Source organism: Tursiops truncatus, chromosome 18 (assembly GCF_011762595.2).
Source record: "Tursiops truncatus isolate mTurTru1 chromosome 18, mTurTru1.mat.Y, whole genome shotgun sequence".
Lineage (NCBI taxonomy): Eukaryota > Metazoa > Chordata > Mammalia > Artiodactyla > Delphinidae > Tursiops > Tursiops truncatus.
The window spans coordinates 67,885,408-67,909,479 of NC_047051.1; the positions used below are offsets into that span (position 1 = coordinate 67,885,408).

The window sequence follows — 24,072 nt, forward strand, 5'->3', positions numbered from 1 at the left end:
GAGTTGCAACCTGTGAGGAGTAGGAGGAAGCCATGCAATAATCTGGGGGAGGAAAGTCCCAAGTAGAAGGAATGGCACGTGCAAAGGCCCTGAGACAGGAACACGTTTGGTTTGTGTGGAAGCCAGGAGGAAGGCCAGTGTCTCCTTGAGTGGACAAAGATAGGCCGGGACCAGGTCATGTGGGGTCTTCGTAGGCCAGGGAATTTGGTTTTTATTCGATTCCTATTGCGAAGCTTTTGAAGGGTTAGAGTAGAAGAATGGTATGATGTGATTTAAAATTACTGCTGTGAGGAGGGATGGACCACAGGGGACTAGTGGTGGAGACAGGGAAGTCACTTGTATGATCATTGCAGTCATCCACACGAGAGGTGCTGATGATGGTTTAGACGAGGAGCTGGCCAGACCCAGCCCACTGCCAGTCTTTGTACTGCTCACAAGTTGACTGGTTTTTTAAAGTTTGCAAGCATTACATTTTAAATGGTTGGAAAAAATTAAAAGAAGAAGAATGTTTCATGACACATGAAAAGTATATGAGATTCAAATTTCAGGTCCGTAAATGGAGTTTTACCAGAACACAGTTGCATTTATTCATTTTCATCTGTCCGTGGCTGCTTTTGGAGTTGTTATTGTACATAGAAGCTTAATGCCCTGATTTGCCCCTGTCACACAGCAGTTCAGTAGCTTAGGAGTTTGTTGAGGTTTTTTTGACGCAGGACCAAGATTGAAATTTTTCTGAACAAAAAAGAACTGTCCTCAACCACTATTAATGGAACGTCAAACATTGAATGGCTTTGAAAATTAGTTTGTGTCGCAAACTTGATAATGTTTCTTAATGAAGTCAACCGGAAATTGCAAGGCAAAACAGCATTTACATGCAAGATGAATACTGTGGTAAAGTCATTTTGACAAATAATGTTTGAGTCACAACTAATGGCAAGCTGCTTTTTATACTTCCTAGGCTGTCAAAAGATTAAAGCAAGAAGTAGACTACAGTTCCAGCAGCATTTTTACAAAAGCAAAAGAAATTTCCATATTTCAAAATCTGTATAACTGTGCAATTGAGGATCTTCCACTCAACCTTCAACTGGAAATGATTAAACTACAATATGTTATGCTAAAGGCAAATATCAAGAGAAGAATCTAGCAAAATCTGGCCCTTTGGGGAAAAAAAATTGCCAACCCTTGGCTTAGACTAAGATGGTAGCAATGGAGATGGCTTGAAGTGAACTAATTTTGTTGTAGGAAGGGGACCCCTTCCAGGGCCCGAGAGTGGGCTCTGGTCTAACACTCGGAAATGAATTATCCGAGGAGACACACGTGCTGACAAAGCAAGAGACTTTATGGGGAAGGGGCGCCTGGGGGAGGAGAGCAGCAGCGTGAGGGAACCCAGGAGAACTGCTCTGCCACGTGGCTCACGTTCTCGGGTTTTATGGACATGGGGTTAGTTTCTGGGTTCTCTCTGGCCAAACATTCGGACTCAGGGTCCTTTCTGGTGGCGCGCATCGCTCAGCCAAGATGGATTCCAGCGAGGAGGATTCTGGGAGGTTGGTAGAACATAGGGACTGGTGTCTCCTCTCTCCTTTTGACCTTTCCTGAATTCTTCTGGTTGGTGGTAGCTTGTCAGTTCCATGTTTCTTACCAGGACCTTCTGTTGTAAGATAACTCATGCAAGTGGTTACTATCTTGCCTGGCCAGGGCAGGGGGTTTTGGTCAGTGGTTCCCCTAACAACTTGACATATATTTTTGAGGGAAGGCAGAAAAGATTGGCAGGTAGATTAGATACTGGGTATGAAGGAAGTTAAAGAATTAAAGGTGAGTGAATGATGGTACTATTTACGGAGTTGGGAAGGCTAGGGGAGAAGCGGATTTGGGGAGGCAGATCAAGAATTCTGTTTGGACTTGGTAGGTTTAATATGTGCATTAGATATCCAGGTGTTGATGTCCAGTTAACAGTTGACTATATGATTCTTGAACTCAGAAGACAAATGGGAGTTGAAAACATAAATTTGATAGTCATATTCATGTAGATTTTCTCTTTAAGCATGGGTCTGCCACATACAAAAGGTTAAAGTTGGACCCTTATCTTAAACTAGATACAAAAATTAACTCAAAGTGGATTAAAGACCTAAACATAACACCTAAAACTATAAAACTTCTAAAAGAAAATGTAAGCAAAAAGCTTCATGACTTTGGACTTGACAGTGATTTCTTGGATATAACACCAAAATCATAGGCACAAAAGCAAACATAGACAAATTGGACTACATCAAACTTAAAAACTTTGTGTATCAAAAGACACAACAGAGTGAAGAGGCATCCTGTGAAAAGGGAGAAATATTTGGAAGTCATACATCTAATAAGGGGTTAATATCCAGAATATATAAAGAACTCTTGTACCTTAACAACAAAAAATTAAATAACCTGATTAAAAAGTGGACAAAGGCCTTGAATAGACATTTCTCCAATGATGATATACAAATGAGCAGCAGGCATATGAAAAGATGCTTGACATCAGTAATCGAAAGAGAAGTGCAAGTCAAAACCACAGTGAGATATCACCTCATACCCGTTAGGATGGATACTATAAAAAAAAAAAACAGAAAATAACAAGTGTTGGTGAGAATGTGGAAAAACTGGAACCTGTGTGCCCTTTTGGTAGAATTACAAAATGGTGCACCTGCTATGGAAAACAGTATGGAGGGTCCTCAAAAAATCAAGAATAGGGCTTCCATGGTGGCTCAGTGGTTAACAATCCGCCTGCCAATGCAGGGAACTCGGGTTCGAGCCCTGGTCGGGCAACTAAGATCCCACATGCTGCAACTAAGACCCGACGCAGCCAAATAAATAAATAAAATTAAAAAACAAAAATAAAAAAATGTAACATGTATTAAAAAAAAATGCGGGACTTCACATATCAATGCCGGGGACATGGGTTCGAGCCCTGGTCCGTCCGGGAAGATCCCACATGCCGTGGAGCAACTAAGCCCATGCGCCACAACTACTGAGCCTGCGCTCTAGAGCCCGTGAGGCACAGCTGCTGAGCCCGTGTGCCACAACTACTGAAGCCCACGCACCTAGAGCCCAGGATCCACAACAAGCGAAGTCACCGCAATGGGAATCCCGCGCACCACAATGAAGAGTAGCCCCCACTCGCTGCAACTAGAGAAAGCCGCGCGCAGCAATGAAGACCCAACCAGCCAAAAGTAAAAAAAAAAAGCATCCGTGGAATCCACTACCTTTTCTAACCGTTCTGAACTTGGCATTGGCAGTCTCTCCCACCCGGCCTCCTGCTCTAGAGTTAGGAACATGTTCCTTCTTTTAGTAGGACACACCAGAGTTTATGTCCACCTTCATTACTTCCATTCCTTAATTGCCAACAGGCCCATGAAGCTCCAACTTTCGATTTTTGTTCCCCCTAACTCTTTGGGTCATCAGAAAATTCTTCTAGTCCTTTCTTTGACAAAGTGATATAAAGTAATCTATACTGGTGAAAAGATGTGATATATGGTATATTCTTAGGCAGCAGACTAAGATAATACCTGTAGCCTGTGCTAGCTGGGGCCTGAGGAGTTATTGACAACCTGGAAGTCTTCCAGGTTGCTGAGAGTTTTCCTGCTAAGAAGAGCCAAACTGCAGCAGTCTACTTCCTGTCCCTGTGGATTTGCCTCTTCTGGACATTTCATGTTAAATGGAATCATATAATATGTGCTCCTTTGTGACTGACTTCTGTTGTAGCATGTATCAGTACTTCATTCCTTTTTATGGCCAAATAATATTCCATTGTATGAATATGCCATATTTTGTTTATCCATTTATCAGTTGATGGACATTTGGGTTATTCAGCTATTAGGAATAATGCTGCTATGAACATTCATGTACATGTTTTTGTATGGATGAAAATTCATTTTATACCTCTCTTTTTTTTCCCCCAGTGTCTTTCTCGAGAAGCAGGTGGCAACATGAGCATTCAGTTTCTTGGTACCGTGGTAAGTATGAAAGAATTATTATTTTTTATATTCTCTTAATTTACAGAGAGAAAAAGTGATTGACTAGTAGTTATAGCCCATGGGTTTGAACTTGGCTTCATCATGGGTTTGTTTTGCTGTTAAGTGAGATGTCTTTGTATAAGAAATGGGTTCTTTAACGTGTGGGAAAAGATTCCATGATAGAGTAATTTTAGCTATTTCTTATGAGAGACAAAATGGTTTTTTAAATTATCTGTAGTTTGTTGAGTCTTTTAAGTCCTTTTTTCACTGGGGACTTTCTCCCCATTTTTAATAAAAATAAGAACATATTTTAAAAAGATGCTTTTGAAAATAGTGACCTTGGGAATTCCCTGGTGGTCCAATGGTTAAGACTCTGTGCTCTCACTGCCGAGGGCCGGGGTGCCATCCCTGTTCAGGGAACTAAGATCCCACAAGTTGTGCGGCATGGCCAAAAAACAAAGAAAATCGTGACCTTGCTGTTCTGTTCTGTATATGTTTTGTTTTGTTTTTGCTCAGTTTTCCTTCTAGCTTTTTTTGTTAGGTGCTTTGGAGTCCACATTTCTAATGAAATTGAATCATAATTTCAAAATTATTTAACTCTACCTAGTGAAAATAAATTTAATTTATAGTTATTATTTTTACTTATAGGTTTATAATGATCATATTAGTAGTAGTATAATTTTCAAAATAATTTGTTGAAAAAGGTACCTTATTGTTTTAATTAGCATTTCTCTGCTTATTGGTATTATATTTGAATATTTCTCCATGTATTCACTTGCTAGGTATCATTTATAATCTGTAAAATGTCTGTTCATGTCCTTTGGGTGCCTTGTTCAGGTTATAAATTCACACTGGGTATTTCTGTTAGGTCCGTGTGTTGAGAATATCAGAGGACAGACCTGTGGCTTAGAGCAAAAGAAGAGTGATTTTGCAGCTATTGAGATAGGAAGGATATTAGTACTAAGGTGCATTTACTGTGTGCTTTGTATATGTATAGAGGTGTAGTAAAGTTTACATATTAAAGTATTTGTATAGGCACCTGCCTGACGTGATGTAAACTTTTAAGTATTGCTCCTTGTGGTTATTCTTGTTTTTCTGATTAATAAGTACTACACATGCTTATTTTTTTAATTAGAAAATTTAAATATTATTTAAATGCATTTTATAAGAAATTGTATTAGGTTTCTCCAAAGAAACAGAACCAACACGATGTGTGTGTGTATTATATTTTTATATATTACAGAGAGAGAGATTGATTGATTGAGTGATTGATTTTAAGCAATTGGTTCACATGATTGTGGATGCAAGTCCCAAACCTGCAGGGTAGACCAGGGAAGAGTTGCAGTTCAAGTCCAAAGTCAGTGTGCTTGAAGGATTCCCTCTTGCTTGGGAGGTCAATCCTTTTTCTTCAACTGAGTGAATGAGCCCACCGATATTTTTTTTTTTTTTTTTTTTTTTTTAAAACATCTTTATTGGAGTATAATTGCTTTACAATGGTATGTTAGTTTCAGCTTCACAACAAAATGAATCAGTTATATATACACATATGTTCCCATATCTCTTCCCGCTTGCGTCTCCCTCCCTCCCACCCTCCCTATCCCACCCCTCCAGGCGGTCACAAAGCACCGAGCTGATCTCCCTGTGCTATGCGGCTGCTTCCCACTAGCTATCTACCTTACGTTTAGTAGTGTATATATGTCCATGCCTCTTTATCGCTTTGTCACCGTTTACCCTTCCCCCTCCCCATAGCCTCAAGTGCATTCTCTAGTAAGTCTGTGTCTTTATTCCTGTTTCACCCCTAGGTTTTTCATGACATTTTTTTTTTCTTAAATTCCATATATATGTGTTAGCATACGGTATTTGTCTCTCTCTTTCTGACTTACTTCACTCTGTATGACAGACTCTAGGTCTATCCACCTCATTACAAATAGCTCAATTTCATCTCTTTTTATGGCTGAGTAATATTCCATTGTATATATGTGCCACATCTTCTTTATCCATTCATCCGATGATGGACACTTAGGTTGTTTCCATCTCTGGGCTATTGTAAATAGAGCTGCAATGAACATTTTGGTACATGACTTTTTTTGAATTATGGTTTTCTCAGGGTATATGCCCAGTAGTGGGATTGCTGGGTCATATGGTAGTTCTATTTGTAGCTTTTTAAGGAACCTCCATACTGTTCTCCACAGTGGCTGTATCAATTTACATTCCCACCAACAGTGTAAGAGGGTTCCCTTTTCTCCACACCCTCTCCAGCATTTGTTGTTTCTAGATTTTTTGATGATGGCCATTCTGACTGGTGTGAGATGATATCTCATTGTCGTTTTGATTTGCATTTCTCTAATGATTAGTGATGTTGAGCATTCTTTCATGTGTTTGTTGGCACTATGTATATCTTCTTTGGAGAAATGTCTATTTAGGTCTTCTGCCCATTTTTGGATTGGGTTGTTTGTTTTTTTGTTATTAAGCTGCATGAGCTGCTTGTAAATTTTGGAGATTAATCCTTTGTCAGTTGCTTCATTTGCAAATATTTTCTCCCATTCTGAGGGTTGTCTTTTTGTCTTCTTTATGGTTTCCTTTGCTGTGCAAAAGCTTTTAAGTTTCATTAGGTCCCATTTGTTTACTTTTGTTTTTATTTCCATTTCTCTAGGAGGTGGGTCAAAAAGGACCTTGCTGTGATTTATGTCATAGAGTGTTCTGCCTATGTTTTCCTCTAAGAGTTTGATAGTTTCTGGCCTTACATTTAGGTCTTTAATCCATTTTGAGCTTATTTTTGTGTATGGTGTTAGGGAGTGATCTAATCTCATACTTTTACATGTAGCTGTCCAGTTTTCCCAGCACCACTTATTGAATAGGCTGTCCTTTCTCCACTGTACATTTCTGCCTCCTTTGTCAAAGATAAGGTGACCATATGTGCGTGGGTTTATCTCTGGGCTTTCTATCCTGTTCCATTGATCTATATTTCTGTTTTTGTGCCAGTACCATACTGTCTTGATTACTGTAGCTTTGTAGTATAGTCTGAAGTCAGGAAGCCTGATTCCTCCAGCTCCATTTTTCGTTCTCAAGATTGCTTTGGCTATTCGGGGTCTTTTGTGTTTCCGTACAAATTGTGAAATTTTTTGTTCTAGTTCTGTGAAATATGCCAGTGGTAGTTTCATAGGGATTGCATTGAATCTGTAGATTGCTTTGGGTAGTAGAGTCATTTTCACAATGTTGATTCTTCCAATCCAAGAACATGGTATATCTCTCCATCTATTTGTATCATCTTTAATTTCTTTCATCAGTGTCTTATAATTTTCTGCATACAGATCTTTTGTCTCCTTAGGTAGGTTTATTCCTAGGTATTTTATTCTTTTTGTTGCAATAGTAAATGGGAGTGTTTTCTTGATTTCACTTTCAGATTTTTCATCATTAGTATATAGGAATGCCAGAGATTTCTGTGCATTAATTTTGTATCCTGCCACTTTACCAAATTCATTGATTAGCTCTAGTAGTTTTCTGGTAGCATCTTTAGGGTTCTCTATGTATAGGATCATGTCATCTGCAAACAGTGACAGCTTTACTTCTTCTTTTCCGATTTGGATTCCTTTTATTTCCTTTTCTTCTCTGATTGCTGTGGCTAAAACTTCCAAAACTATGTTGAATAAGAGTGGTGAGAGTGGGCAACCTTGTCTTGTTCCTGATCTTAGTGGAAATGCTTTCAGTTTTTCACCATTGAGGATGATGTTTGCTGTGGGCTTGTCATATATGGCCTTTATTATGTTGAGGAAAGTTCCCTCTATGCCTACTTTCTGCAGGGTTTTTATCATAAATGGGTGTTGAATTTTGTCAAAAGCTTTCTCTGCATCTATTGAGATGATCATATGGTTTTTCTCCTTCAATTTGTTAATATGGTGTATCACGTTGATTGATTTGCGTATATTGAAGAATCCTTGCATTCCTGGAATAAACTCCACTTGATCATGGTGTATGATCCGTTTAATGTGCTGTTGGATTCTGTTTGCTAGTATTTTGTTGAGGATCTTTGCATCTATGTTCATCAGTGATATTGGCCTGTAGTTTTCTTTCTTTGTGACATCCTTGTCTGGTTTTGGTATCAGGGTGATGGTGGCCTCGTAGAATGAGTTTGGGAGTGTTCCTCCCTCTGCTATATTTTGGAAGAGTCTGAGAAGGATAGGTGATAGCTCTTCTCTAAATGTTTGATAGAATTCGCCTGTGAAGCCATCTGGTCCTGGGCTTTTGCTTGTTGGAAGATTTTTAATCACAGTTTCAATTTCAGTGCTTGTGATTGGTCTGTTCATATTTTCTATTTCTTCCTGATTCAGTCTTGGCAGGTTGTGCCTTTCTAAGAATTTGTCCATTTCTTCCAGGTTGTCCATTTTATTGGCATAGAGTTGCTTGTAGTAATCTCTCATGATCTTTTGTATTTCTGCAGTGTCAGTTGTTACTTCTCCTTTTTCATTTCTAATTCTATTGATTTGAGTCTTCTCCCTTTTTTTCTTGATGAGTCTAGCTAATGGTTTATCAATTTTGTTTATCCTTTCAAAGAACCAGCTTTTAGTTTTATTGATCTTTGCTATCGTTTCCTTCATTTCTTTTTCATTTATTTCTGATCTGATTTTTATGATTTCTTTCCTCCTGCTAACTTTGGGGTTTTTTTGTTCTTCTTTCTCTAATTGCTTGAGGTGCAAGGTTAGGTTGTTTATTCGAGATGTTTCCTGCTTCTTAAGGTGGGCTTGTATTGCTATAAACTTCCCCCTTAGAACTGCTTTTGCTGCATCCCACAGGTTTTGGGTCGTTGTGTCACCATTGTCATTTGTTTCTAGGTATTTTTTGATTTCCTCTTTGATTTCTTCAGTGATCATTTCATTATTAAGTAGTGTGTTGTTTAGCCTCCATGTGTTTGTATTTTTTACAGATCTTTTCCTGTAATTGATATCTAGTCTCATGGCGTTGTGGTCAGAAAAGATACTTGATACAATTTCAATTTTCTTAAATTTACCAAGGCTTGATTTGTGACCTAAGATATGATCTATCCTGGAGAATGTTCCATGGGCACTTGAGAAAAACGTGTATTCTGTTGTTTTTGGATGGAGTGTCCTATAAATATCAATTAAGTCCATCTTGTTTAATGTATCATTTAAAGCTTGTGTTTCCTTATTTATTTTCATTTTGGATGATCTGTCCATGGGTGAAAGTGGGGTGTTTAAGTCCCCTACTATGAATGTGTTACTGTCGATTTCCCCTTTTATGGCTGTTAGCATTTGCCTTATGTATTGAGGTGCTCCTATGTTGGGTGCATAAATATTTACAATTGTTATATCTTCTTCTTGGATCGATCCCTTGATCATTATGTAGTGTCCTTCTTTGTCTCTTTCTGCTTTACTCAAAGTCTACTGATTTAAGTGTTAATCTCATCTAAAAAAATACCTTCGTAGAAGCATCTAGAATAATGTTTGGCCAAATATTTGAATACTGTTGCCTAGCCAAGTTGACACATAAAATTAACCATCACGGAAGTATTCATTTTATTCCCTAGAGGTATTTAAGTTTTTAACAGTAGACATATGCTTCCAGAAATAGATTTATACATCTTTTCATGCAAGAATAAATTGTGGATATCTTTCTAAGTCATTACATAAAGATCCATGTCATGCTTTCTCACAACTACCTGGAATTATATTACATGAAGGTTTTTCTGTACCTCTGTGCTCATGCTAGAAAGGGCACTTATGCTGTCTCTGCTGCTTGATATCTCTCCTTGGATTCCAATAGATTTCTCAGGGCTCAGATACTGAAAACTGAGTTCTTGATAGCCACAACCTGCAAAGAAACCAAACCAACATAAAGTTTCTCCAGGCAGTTTTTCCTGTCTCAGAAAATGGCAACTTAAGCTAAAACCTTGTCTTTTCCTTGATTCCCCTCTTTCATCCACCACTCCCACTGCGCCCCCATCCTGACCAGAGTCTTCGTCGTCTCCTGTCCAGATTCTTGCAGCAGCCAGTCTTCCCACCTCCACCCCTGCTCCCTGCTTTATCATTAATATAGCAGTTAAAGTGATCCTTCTAAAATACACATCAACTCAGCCGACCTTGTTGCTCTTCTTCAAACGTGTTGGGCACAGGCGTCAGGGCCTCGTCATTTGCCTCTCTCCTGCCAGGCCTCACTCATGGCCTCATCCAAGCCTAATTACCTCCCAAAGGTGGCACCTCCAGATACCGTCATATTGGGGATTGTAGTTCAACGTATGAATTTGGGGGGGGGGGCACAAACATTTAGTTCACAGTATACACTTAGTTGGTAGAGCTACATACCCCAGAACTTTTCCAGGATATCTGTGCCTATTTCAAATAGTAAATTGTCTGGGTTTGTTTTGTTTGCATGTTTTTTGGTGAAGCTGTGAGTTTGTGTATGTCAGATAGTATAAGCTCACAGAGAAGTAGAAAAGGTCCAGTATTTTATGTAACCCTACTTCCTTACTTGAACTGTGCTTCACAATAAGGAAGAATATTTTGTTATGACTTGAAGAATGCAGAAGTTACTGTTTTATTCCAAATCTTGTATTGCAGTCATTGTTTATATTTAATTTTTTAAAGTTCCATTATCTTTAAAACGCCGTAATATTAAGACAAACATATATCTCAGTAAGGCGGAATTTTTTTTTCATGTGAAATCAATACATATTGCCCGAAAGAGAGAATAAGCTTCGACTGCATTGAGCAGCTTCTTCATAGCTGTGCTTTTGGCATTTACCCAAGGACTCTTGAGGAACTATCAAATTATACGTCTTTGAAGCTTAGCCAGAGATCTTAATGAAACCAAATCATGCTAAAGTTCTTAAAGCTAGTTTAAATCTCAAATTGTACATTTTAAATTAAGTTTTTATTGATAATAAATATACTTTATTTCTCATTAGCCTTGAAAGCTTGAGTAACAATATCTGTAGAATAAACATGTTTTACAAAGATTTACCATGAAGAATGGTATTAATATGACCCTTGTTACACTAGCACAATAAGATTTCAAAGTAAGCATTCACGAAGTAACAGCGATTAATGACAACCATCGAAAACAATTTTGAACTCCATCAGTTTAACTCAGGAGGGTAAACTTAATATGATAATTCATCTAGTTGAATTGTATCAGCTTAGCAGGAAAGTATGTAAATACGTGACCCTTACCTAGTTTCTAAATGGATGCTGTGCTGATAGATTTATCAGTTCCATTAAAGAACTTTGGGGAGCTTCGGAATTTCAGCAATTGTTCCCTTGGAGGCTGAAAACCCAACCTGATCTCATACTGGGACCATTCTGGTCTGCATATTTCCATAATTTGCCTTTGCTACTAATATGACAGCAAGACACAAATAACTGTTTCTAATAATATCAGATGGAGTTGTGGAGGATAGCATTTTAATGTAGTAAAAGACCTCCCCCTGGGGTTGTTATTGCTACTATAGAACAGCAGCTACACAGTTGCAACTGCAGTCTCTTAATTGATTTGTTTAATTAGCAAGAGCTGAAGCTTGGGCTGAATCTTGTCATCTGATATCATAGGACCCAAAATCTGCATCATTCATATTTATAGATATAGGAACACCATCAAAAAGTTCTACTTTTTCTGAAAACTCACTTGTGGATATGGAATTTTAATAGAGTAAACTCCCATTTGTTAAAATTCCAAATAATTGGAAAATGAACTAGGTTTGTTATTGCTTTTCTTTACCAGTACTCTTTTGAGAAGTAAATTATGTCATGCGTTTTCGCTTATTATTGTCTTCGAAAAATAAGCATCCAGAGAACTTCTTTGGTCTTCTGTACCTTATAAATCCTTCTCTTTACGTGTCTGACTCATCTCTAGTCTTCATTTGCCTTTTTCTCCCTTCTCTGTTCCATCCCTTTCTCTGTATCACTGGGGTTTCAGGAGGGGCACGATGGCTTATTGGGATTTCTTGCATGGTGGCCCCATGTCCTAGCCTTTGCAGCTACCTGGAGGCCTATTTCCCTGTGTGCTTACCCCTTGGCAGGACATCTGACTGAATTAACCCTGGGACTTGCCTCACTTAACCCAAGTTAAGTGCAGTTAAGTTAAGACCAAGCTGCACTGGTCCTAATTTCCTTGGATGGGGAAAAGAGAGGGGACTGGGAAGTGTCTAGCATAGAACCCCAGGGCCTTCATCAGACAGCCACTTCCACCCTATACACACAGGGCTCCATGCCCACTGCGTCAAGCTGTCCTTATTCCTGACCCTCTTCCCCTCCAGCCATAGAAAGCAGGTGGTGGCCACAGGCTAGACGTTTTGTGGAGGGTTGATGAAGTCTCTCTGTTTTTTTTTTTTTTTTTGCGGTACGCAGGCCTCTCACTGTTGTGGCCTCTCCCATTGCGGAGCACAGGCTCCAGACGCGCAGGCTCAGCGGCCATGGCTCACGGGCCCAGCCACTCTGCGGCATGTGGGATGTTCCCGGACCCGGGCACGAACCCGTGTCCCCTGCATCGGCAGGCGGACTCTCAACCACTGTGCCACCAGGGAAGCCCAGTCATTACATTTTTTAATGAGCATATATAAAGCCTGGCATTTATTGGTAGTCATGGTAGTCAGTCATCTCACGTTGATTGAGCATCTATTATGTGATGACATTGAGTTCTGGCAATCCACAGGAAAAAGACATCTCTGCCAGCAGTGGCCCACTGTCAACTGAGGATATAGAAATATGAGTGTGATGAGAGTGATAATAGACGTTTGTATGAAGGAGAGGTATTCTGGGGCTTGGAAAAAGGAAATGGGGGAATTGCGAAAAGCTCCCCAGTGAATATGTCCAGCTCATGCTTAGACTCTAAGGATGAATAGAATTTGCAGTCAGGGAAGAGCATTTCAGATAGAAGGGAACAGCATCTGCAAAGTCCCTGAGACAGCATGTTCAGAAACTGCTCTGTGATGATGGTGGAGAAAGCACAGGGAATAAACGAAGGTTGAGAAGCATGAGGTTGCCCACGGGTTTAAGGAAGAGCAGGTTGGCTAGTGAGGGTGGCAGGCAGGTGGCAAAGGTCTGTGTGGGAGATGAAACTAGAATGGCAGGAGCTGGGTGTTGCAGGACCATGCTAAGGAGATTGGACTACTCTTTAGACTTTGAAAGAAGAGAATCTCAGTATCACCTGAGGTGTATTTTGTTTTGTCTTGATTTTAAAGAGATCTTGAGAGAGTGAGCAAATAAAGAAGAGGTCCATTTGAGAGTCTCCTCTTAAGGATCCAGAGTCTAGTTTTATGTATTAGGCAGAATTGAAGATGATGCTGAGGTTTCTAGATGTGGTGGACGCTGCAGTTAACTGTGGGAGCAAAAGAGGAGGAAGGGAAGGAAGGATTACACAAGAGGAAAGGTGGAATAGATAATGAATTGGGTTTTTGACCATTTTAAGTTTGAAATGCCAGAGGGGCCTCTATGATGTAAGGGAAAGACAGGGAAAATGATGAAGGGTGAGCATGTCAGTGGGTACTTTGTGGGCATGAAGAGGTGATATCTGAAGTCTGCAGTAGGTGAGGTTGCCTGAGGGGATGGTGAAGGGACAGGCCCAGAATGGACCCCTGGGCAATGCCCACATCCGGGGGAGGCATCTAGCACCTCTAATATAATCATTTTAAAATGACATTATCTGTTGTCCAAATCATTTCTATTATGTGTGGCTATTGAAGCCAATTTAGTGCAACCTCGATCATGATTTCACCTCAATCATGATTTCACAGTATCCTAGGGTGTCTCTAATTATTTCATAGTATCTCAAAATCCTGCTGCCGTCTGCCAAAGATCCTCAAACTAAAACTGATTTTAATGAATAACAGAATGCCTTACGTTTGTGCGATGCTTTAGGATTTTAGAATGCTTGATTCCATTCAGTTTCCAAGATAGGCCATATAGCATCGTAGAGTTAGTTGTAAAACTTACACACACAACACTCTTTGAAATGTTGTCAATTTAAAATATTTGCAGTTAGTTATATGTTCACAAGAAATTTCTGTAAACTACCAGGATGTTAGTGAATTTTGAGGTGAGGGGTTTGGGGGAGGTATACTAAATAAAGCTTGATTTCTTATGTTTGAATCTTGTATCTCCCACTTACCAGCTTTGTGAGTTTGAACAAGTTACTTAACCTTTCTGGTCCTCAATCTTCTCATCAGCAAAATATCTACTTTCATGGAATTGGTAATGGTTGAATAAGAAAATGTTGGTAAAATGTTTGAAAATAGTAGGAACTTAGCATATAGTGGCTCAACTATTTTTATAGCCCCTGAAAATATGGAATACACTCTCCCTTTGCAGTCATTTTACCTCGCTTTTTTCCCTCCTTTTTCTTGCTTGCTTTGGAGACATGCTGTCATCTGAAATTGTAATCTCAACTGAGATCACACTTGGTAGGCAATCTATCAAAATATTCAGAAGGAAAATACTTCTGTTTTATTTGGAAAGTCTAATTTTTGTTCATCCTATGATTTCTGACCGCCTCACACAGTTAGCATACCATTTGTCATTGGATGCTAAATATGAAGCACGTATTTAAACCTGCACCTGTGGCAGCAAGATGCTTAAGAACATCTGCTTCCTTGAAGCATAATGAAGTTCACCAAGAACAGCCTTGGCTTTGGTGTCTTGCGTTTGAAAGGCAACATACTTTTGATATAGGCCCTGTTACGATGGTGCTTATGGGACTTCATAAACCAGCCTCACTTCGAAAGGATTTTAGTTTAGGAAAACCATTTAAGGCCATTGTGGTGTAGTACTACGTATTGCTGATCTTTCATACATAAATAAAATTAATTGATTGTTGTTATTTACCTTATGGTGAGAATGATGTGGAAATGGCAGCTCTTTCTCATGGAAGCCAAGTCAGACAGTGGTTCTCAAACTTGAGCATGTGTAAGAATCACCTGGCAAACTTGCTGAAAATGCAAATCCCCAGGTTCCAGTGAAGCTGATTCCCTAGGTTTGAGTAGGGCCTAAGGATCTGCATTTGTAAAAATCGGTTTAAAGTAGCCCAGGACTAGGATTTGGAGTATATTTTCACACTTAATGTAGAATTAGTGTCTAGTTTAGGAAATTGATACCCAAAACTACATTGTATTACTGGTCTTATGAGTGGAGCATAGGAACAATGTTCTGGTTGTTTCTTATTATACTAAGAGGATAGGACAAGCATTTGATTATTTGAAATAATTGATTATTTATTCATAATACATATTTTTTAATCAGGTAGGGACATGATAGGACCTAAAGTATGATTAAATCCATAGTATCATCAACTGTATCTTTTAAGTTTACTTATCAACTGCAGTCTTTTAGGTTTAGTCTGAATTATTCCAAGACTTAGTTAGACCCACAAGACAGTGACAATTTTTATTTTTGGCCTAGATCAGGGTTTTTCAATCTTGTCAATAATGACATTCTGAAATGGATAATTTTTTGTTGTGGGAAACTGCTTTGTGCACTATGGGATGTTTAGCAGCCTCCCTGGCTTCTACCAATTAGAGGCCAGAACACCTCCCCAGATATAACAACCAAAATTGTCTCCAGACATTGCCAAATGGCCCTGGGAATAGGGAGGGGGCAAAATCATCCCTAGGTGAGAACCACTGGCCTAGACTATATGTAGTAGTTGGGATTTCAGAGTTTCCTTTTCTCATTTCACTAATAAATATAATGTTCTAGAGATGAGCTCTCTAGAACAAATGTGATACTTCTCAGTGGCCTGAAGCTTACAAGGTCTTATATACACATGCTTATACATCCCGACCTACTCAGATGCCTTATGCAAAGAAAATAACAGTGAACTGTAGCTAGCCTGATGCTTGATTTGACTTAGGAACATGCTTGACTACTGGCTGTGTGGGTTACTTGTTCTTAGCCTTCCTCATATTTTATCTTAAACCAGATCTGTCCTGGACAGCCATTCCTGAAAGGTAGGCCAAGTTCTAGTTTGTGTAATTGCATTCTGTTTATTCGGATCCTTTTAACCGTTGGAATAGCCATACTGTTATTGTTCACATGAGACCCTCGCATCCTGAGTCCACAGCGAGAGTGTACAGTTACTACCTGATCGTAGAAGCCACTGCTCTTCCATGGGCTCCACTTTGCCTGTCATCGTCCTGGTGAGATGCATCAAGTAGAGTATGTTACATGCATCACCTCACAGTGGCATCGGTGAAGAAGTACTTTTCTGTTCTTTTTCAGCTAGCATTTAGTTGCCTAGCTCTGTAGTATTCTGTGGCACTTGCCCTGTGTGTGGAAGGTATATGGCAGGATGCCTGGCAAGGCATGGGAAAGTCCAGTAGTCATTAGTAGCTCAGGTATGTATTCTGAGAGGTAGCTTTCCCAGGCTGGCATATGTTTTGTATGGTGTAAATTCTCAAGATTGTGGGGGACAGCTGATGTAATGACTAGGTAATGACTAATCAGTGTTAATTACCTAGGTAATTACAAAGCATCAGGGGACACGTGAAACTGCCCAGTGACCTTGTGTGAAGTGGAAGCCCTGCCTAATTTAAGGGTGGGGAGATAATTCATGTGTACGTTCTAACAGTCACCCTTGGAGTCCACTGTGTCCTAGAGCTCAGAACACCCCTTTCCTGTCTCAGCTGCTCGGCAGAGTGGCCTTTTAAAACTGGGGTGGGGCTTCCCTGGTAGCCGGGAGACAACGTGCTCAGAACGCCTGCAGTAAGCCTGCTGCTTTCGGCTGGTCACCTCGTTTGCTTCCCACAACCGTTGAGATCATCAGCATGCCTCCCACCTCACGGATGAAGCGATGCCTCTGCTGTGATTTGTCAGAATGGCTCGTACGGTGAGGGCAGCCATAATGTCATACCTGGACCTGGCGACAAACCTTGGCTTCCTCACACCAGCACGTGCGTGGTTGGGATTTAGGTCCTCCCGTGGCCCTTCGCACTTCCGTATGATTCCTGACTACCTGGTGGAGAGCAGCTTGTGCGGAGGTGGGGGGACTAACCCTCCTCTTCTTCTGTGTTTGAACTTAGAGCCCAGCCACTTAACAGCTAGTGTTGAAGGTCTGTGTCCTTCAGCTTCCCCTTGTGAATTAGTTTCATATTGGGGCCGAGGGCGGGGGCTTTCTCTTAGAAAAGGTAATCTTTATCCAAGTAACTATTGTAGATATTAAAAATAGATTAAAATGGTAATTTGATATACATTTGATATAAAGCCTTTCCTCTCAGTGAGAATGTAAGACGACCTCAGCTGACACTTAAGGTGATTGGGGTGTGGAATACATGTTAACATGTGTCGTGAAAGATTAATTGTTCTAGTTTAAGTATTTAACCTCTGTTTCTCTACCCTCTGCTACTTTATTCAACCAAACTTTGAGTCCCCTTGAAGGATTTTAGGAATAACGCAGGTGGGTTTTGAAATACAGATTGCCTGGCGATATTTTGCAGTATTGCAAGTCTAAACCAGTGGTTCTCAACCCGCTGATTCTGCTCCCTGGGGGACCTTTGGCAGTGTCTGGAGACATTTTGGTTGTTACAAGTGGTGGGCTGCTACTGGAATCTAATGGGCAAATGTCGTTAAATTTATTGCGAGCATCACCAACCAAGGAGGCTTGTCAAACATCCTACAATAAATAAGACAGTCCCCTACAAAAGAATTACCTGACTTAAAATGTCAGTAGTGCCAAAGGGTCTGTGTCCAGACAATAATTATGGAAGGGCATATAAATGTCTGTGACCATCTCCTCAGCCCTTCACAAAGCTCTCTAACACTCTGCAGACTTACTCTTTTAACATGCCCCTGGATGAGCAGTCCACAGCTATTCCACCCTGTTCATTCTGTGTTATCTCATGAAGCCTTACTTTGTAAATTGAAAGAACTGCTGGCGTCTTGATTATACTAGAGGAAGAACTGGGCCCCATGTACATGTATGTCATATATATTGTTTTACTGTTTTTTCCTAATATTGATGACTCTTTTGTGTGCATTTGTGTCTTCACAAAATTTTGACCAATATATCAATTTTATAAATGAAGTTTTCTCTTAATCAGTGTCTGCAGTTATGATCCAAAGGCCTTTGATATTGGTTTTTTATATTCTTGATTGTACCTACATTTCTTTTCAAAAAGAACAAAGTTTTTTATAGTTCACGCTCGCCCATCAGAGTTTCCTTGTTGGATCATCTTTGTTAATGCCACGGCTACTTAGAGTAAACGATCAATTAGATATTGTTGTATCAATTTATCAATTTGTTGAAAATAAACCTATATAAGTACATGCTGTGTGATCCACATGTACACACAGCATGTCTGAGCTTTTGACAAAGCCTGTATCTTCCAACTGGCAGCTCTTGTGGTTTGAAGGCCAGCTTGTGAGGAGGTGAGAGTGGTGGCCTCACCCCTCATTGATAACTTCCCCCCACCTCCACTCCGTGCAGTCTGCATCCTGGCCCTCAGTGGGTCTGCTGGCCTGGTCTTCACTTGGCAGGGGGTTCTGAGATGTACCTGCAGGATTTTAATTTATAAAGGTGACTTAGTGCCGGCACAGAGAAGTTAATGCTACTGAAAGAATTTATTACGTACGTCTCCTAAGAGAAGGGGGTCCCCCATGCCACACAGGGCCACTGGGAAAGCACCAGCCGGGTCAGGAAACAAAAAAGGAATGCGGGGAAAGCATGGGTGGGAGCCTTTACTGGGGTTTCCGCAGGAAAGGCCAAGTAGGGCAGGGTAAACCGTTTAGGATTGGCTAGTTTGAATAATGTCAGTAGGCTTTGGACTCTAGGGGTGGTCTCTAGTTGTCTGGTCCCTGGCCTTAGGGTGATTTGGGGCAGGAAACCATGGCTTGGTGTGTGAGTTAGATAAAGCGGGTGGCTGGTTGCATATGAGCGTCACTGTCTTTAGGAGTTAGCTGGCCCTGGGGGGGCAGGCGCTCTCAGGCCTGTAAGGCCCCCAAGACATACAGAAAATTTAAAAAAACCATGATTAATACACAGAGAACCTGGTAACAGAATCGGGGGAACTGATGTCCAGTAACTAAACTCACGAAGACTGATGTCTAAACCAGAATGCGTTTATATTAATTTGAGGTGAGGGAGATTTCTTCCAGTGACCAGATCTTTAAACCTGCCCTCCAGAATGTTGACTGAATGGTGGCACTAGAATAATAAGGAAGCTAGTTAGTTAGAATAACTTTAGAGCTGGTCTGGGTTACATGCTAACAAGAGCGAAGGGAGACTGAGTGTACCTGTGCTGTGCTGAAACCTGCAAATCACTTCTAACGTTCACCCAGCACACCCTCTGGGGCCCACCTCCTTGCCTTCTCCTTTTTCTGTGCGTTAGCGCTACTGTCATCTTCCTGAAGAAAGGACCCGCACAGTCAGTCAGGCTGCAGCTACCCAAACCTTCATCACGGACCTATACTGTATAGAATGTAGTTCTCCTTCCCTCGGGCTGACGTGCACATCACTTGGATTTAAATTTTGAGTGTCCCCAAAACGCTATGGTCGTGCACTTTCATAGGTGGTTAGTATAGCACTTCTGTGTGGAGTTTTACCAGCATGGCTCTCAGAAGTTCCTAAGAATCTTCCATTTCTTTGGTAACACCCTCTGTAGTATATATACTCAGAAAATTTCTTTTCTTTTCTTTTTTTTTTTAACAGAAAGAGCCCTGAAAGATCTCATTTCTAGCCCCAGTAATGCTTTTAAACTGGTTGTGTGACCTTCCTAAACCTGTTTTCTTTGTTGTAAAATGAAAGGTCGAGGTCGGTGACCTCCAAGGTCTTTCCTGGCACCGTTCCTGCTCTGAGAATGATTACATTTGTCACAATGTGCAGTTGGCTTTGCAACAGTAGCAGAACATCACATGTGCAACTTATTATCATTGTCTATCTTTTGATTTTGATTTTTTAAAAATTTCCTTGGGTCTCATGCGGGCAGACATCACTGGCTTATCACATACTGGTATTGTGTCCTGTCACTTGATTTCTGGGGACAGCACATTGTGCTGCTACAGGCTCAGTGCTAATAATCAAGATTATATGTTCTGCTTACTGGGACTTTTTTGTGTGGTTTCTGGGGGGGAAATGCAAATGCTTTTCAATTATTCTAAGGGAATTTTGATTAACCCCCTGGGTAGTGTTCTCTGTACCCCCTGCCATGGAGAAGCGAGTTTTATTGAACAGAAGGTGTAGAACTGAATTGCTCATATGTGTTTGCTTTCTGGTGCCTATAGTATTTCAAGCTAAAGCATTTTAATAAATAGTTAATAAATGTCTGTCTGAAATAGGTCAAAACTGTTAGAAACTAAGCCTTTTGTTCTTCAATTTCAAATGCAGATAAGTTCATTTGACTTCTAAGTGGAATTTCCAAGGTACAGACTCACATTGTTATTTTATATGTGTAAAAACTAGTTATTTTTGACTGGAATTGTCAACATCCTGCTTACTACATAATTCTGAGTATTTGCCCTTAGGAGCAGATACTTACATTTATTCCAACATTGCTATTTTTGTTGTTGCTTTTGTAGATATTTTGCATGTTTACTGTTTTCTTCGCCTGTGTGTCCAATTGTACCTTTTGCATCTGGCTGGAATATAGGTGCTTGATTTATAGAGAATTTCCAAATTTCTGCCTCTGAAGCCTTTAAAACACACACACACACACACACACACACACACACAACGGTTTTATTGAGATATAATTCCCATTCCACACAATTTACCCATTGTTCCAAGAATACAATTCAGTATGTTTTAGTCTATTCACAGAGCTGTGCACCCATCACCACAATCAGTTTTAGAGCCCTTTCATCACCCCAAAAAGAAGCCCCAGACCCATTAGCAGGCATTCCCCATTTCCTTCAACCCTGTCAACCCCTGGCAGCCACTAATTTACTCTCTGTCTCTATATATTTACCTGTTCTGGACATTTCATATAAACAAAATCATGCAATATGTGGTCTTTTGTGACTGGCTTCTTTCACTTAGCATGTTTTCAAAGATTCATACATGTTGTAGCATCAGTACTTCATTCTTTTTTTTGCCAAATAATATTCCATTTTATGGATGTACCACAATTTTTCCTTCAGAATGGACATCTGCATTGTTTGTCTTAAAAGCTATTATATATCACGTTGGCCAAAAAGTTCGTGATGTCAAAAAACCTGAACGAAATTTTTGGCCAACCCATTATGCTGCTATGAACATTCCTTTATATATGTTTTTGTGTGGATGTATGTTTTCATTTCTCTTGAGTGTATACCTACGAGTGGGATTTCTGGGTCATGTGGCAATGCTGTGTTTCACTTTTTGAGGAACTGCTAGACTTTTCCAAAGCAGCTACACCCATACATTGCTGAGGGGAATTTTACATTCCCCTCAGCAATGTATGAGTTATTTAATTTCTCCACATCCTTGCCAACATGTGTTACTGTCTTTTTGTGTTTTTTGGAATATAATTGATATATAATATTATATTAGTTTCAGGTGTACAACGTAATGATTCAGTTTTGGTATGTATTGTTAAATGATCACCACTGGAAGTCTAGTTGACATCTAATGTCTTTTTGATTCTAGTCACCTAGTAGGTATGAGATCAGGACTCATTTTAAAATGTTTTCTATGCAGGATTCCTCCTTTTCCCTAGAACTCATGATAAATGCAAGAGTATCCAAAAGTGTGTATTAGTTGTTTTGTTTATTAAAACAAACTTAACCCCTAACAAAACATATAATTTTAATTATTATATGTTTTCTGTTACATTGCTGACTGTACCTCAAATAAAATGTTTTTTATATTAAGCAAGCAGTTCCTTTTATTTCCCTAGGCTTTGTTTTTTTTTTAATGGTAGCACATACTGTGCAGGAAGGTCATTACATAAAGAGAGGAAAAAAGAATATCCAGCATCAAAGAGAAAGTTAATGCTGTTCATATAATTTTATTTATTTATTTGTTTGTTTGTTTTGGGTTTTTTTTGCGGTACGCGGGCCTCTCACCGCTGTGGCCTCTCCCGTTGTGGAGCACAGGCTCCGGATGCGCAGGCTCAGCGGCCATGGCTCATGGGCCTAGCTGCTCCGCGGCATGTGGAATCTTCCCGGACCGGGGCATGAACCTGTGTCCCCTGCATTGGCAGGCGGACTCTCAACCACTGCGCCACCAGGGAAGCCCTCGTATAATTTTTTAATAGGCATCTTATAACGTTTTGAGATTTAAAGCAACTAATAATATTTTTTGCACATTCCTGAGCATTCCCCTCTTGTTGCCTGTGAACTGATGTTTTGCTTTGGAAACTCAGATAGTGAAAATATTTGTCAACGCTTCGAATACCAGTGCTTTACTTCTTTAGTCATTTAGGTATTAATCTTGTTCTGTAGACCACCTACATGTGTTTGTAAGGGCTGTAATAACTGACCCTGTATTTAATTAGCACTAATATTGTGTAGAAGGAAAAAACATATTAAGTATCTTTCCAAGTCACTAGTTCGAAATTAGCAGAAGCTTGGAGGAAAAAGTCCTTGTCTGTGTTGCACTGTTCTTTTGCACAGCTGTGGAAATTTGTGATCCATTTCCTCGTTCATTCATTCTTTCATTCATTCATTCACTCAACAAGTTTTTGTTGGGTGCTATTTGTTGGGTGCCAAACCATGTTCTAGGTACTAGGGAAGTGGACTAATTTCAATAGGACAGAAGTGTGAATCACAAATAGGTATCCAATGGCAACCAGCTGGTGTACACAGTGTAGTAAGTGAATATTGGCATGTCCACAAAAATCACCTTTCGTAGCTCCTCGTAGCAAAACTGGAGGACACTGAGGTCAGTTCTCAGAGTACCCTGTTAGGGGTGGGGCAGGGAAGTCCCTAAATAGGGGGAATGAAGCCTTTGGATTCTGATGTTTGTCACTTTATTCTCCCTTTTTAAAGTTAAGGGCCATTTTTTCATTCTGTTGTCTTAAGTCTCTTTCCACAAATGTAAAGATCTTGCTTCCTTTCTTAAATTTCATGTTGGCTTCTATATCTGTTACTTCAATTATATACACCCCTTCTGTTTGTGCACAAAAAGTAATTTACATGTTGATAAGGAGGGAGGTTATACATGTGTGGGGCAAGGGGTATATAGGAAATTGTATCTTTTGCTTAATTTTGCTTAAACCTAAAAAACTGTTCTAAAAGTCTGTTTTTTAAAATGTAATTTACCGGGTGGTGATTGAGGGCACCTACGTTTTAAAGTCAGGCAGACACTTATTGATTGGCTCTTTGATCTTAGCTTTATTTACTCTCTTCAAGACCAGTTTCCTGGTCTGTAAAATAAGAGTAATAATAACAGCATCTTTTTCATTGGCTGTTGTGAGAATTAAATGAGAGAATGCAGGCGAGGCACTTAGTGTAGTTCCTGGCACAAAGTAATCACTCAGTAAATTTAACTAGTATTGTCGAAATATATTTCATACCCAGGAATAAAGTTTTATTCGCCTTTATGAAGCATGATCCTGGGAACTTTCTAGTTGCCACAGCTGTTTCCCAAGGGCAACTAATTTAGACCTACAGCCTATAACTCACTCAGTGTGACTTGTTTTCTGTTTCTTCATTCTAATATGAACATTTCTGTAACACAGTCTTTTTCCCTGAATATCTAGTGTGTGGATGCCTCAGCTAGGTCGTCAGCTGGGTAGAGTGGCGGGGTGACAGCGCCCTGCAGCAGACTTGGCGAGAGTGGAGGGTACTGGTGACGACTAGGGCAGGCCTGCCGCAGGGAAGCGGGGGCCGGAAGGGACGAGGGGTCAGGGGAGACTCAAGCTTGTTGTCAGGCTGAGGAGAAGGAGCTGATTGGGAGGAAGAAAGAGTACAGCTGATAAAGCAGGTCCCGGTGAGCCGGGAGGGACAGGCCAGGAGTCCTGCGTGCCCAAGGCGAACAGGAGGAGTGCTCGCTCCCTGGCTGGCAGTGGGCGCAGATCTAGGGAAGTTTGTAGGGCGGCAGGCTGTGTAGGGAGCCCAGCGAGCTCTGTTCTCCTTGGTGAAAGTGCTAATCCATTTAGTAATAGTTACTCTATTGCTATAACAAGCTTTTCTATTTTAAAAGACCAGTGTAAGCACAGTGTATTTTACTT

General features: G+C 40.2%; 1 protein-coding gene across 6 annotated transcripts in view; it reads left to right on the forward strand.

Annotated features, from left to right (window-relative positions):
* Nucleotides 1-24,072, forward strand: part of PCCA (propionyl-CoA carboxylase subunit alpha) — a 389,666-nt gene that overhangs the window by 288,475 nt on the left and 77,119 nt on the right. For all 6 annotated transcript variants that reach the window (XM_073795382.1, XM_019920938.3, XM_073795385.1 and 3 more), the window contains one exon: nt 3,933-3,986. In XM_073795382.1, the coding sequence (XP_073651483.1) occupies nt 3,933-3,986 (54 nt within the window). The remainder of the gene's footprint in view (nt 1-3,932; nt 3,987-24,072) is intronic.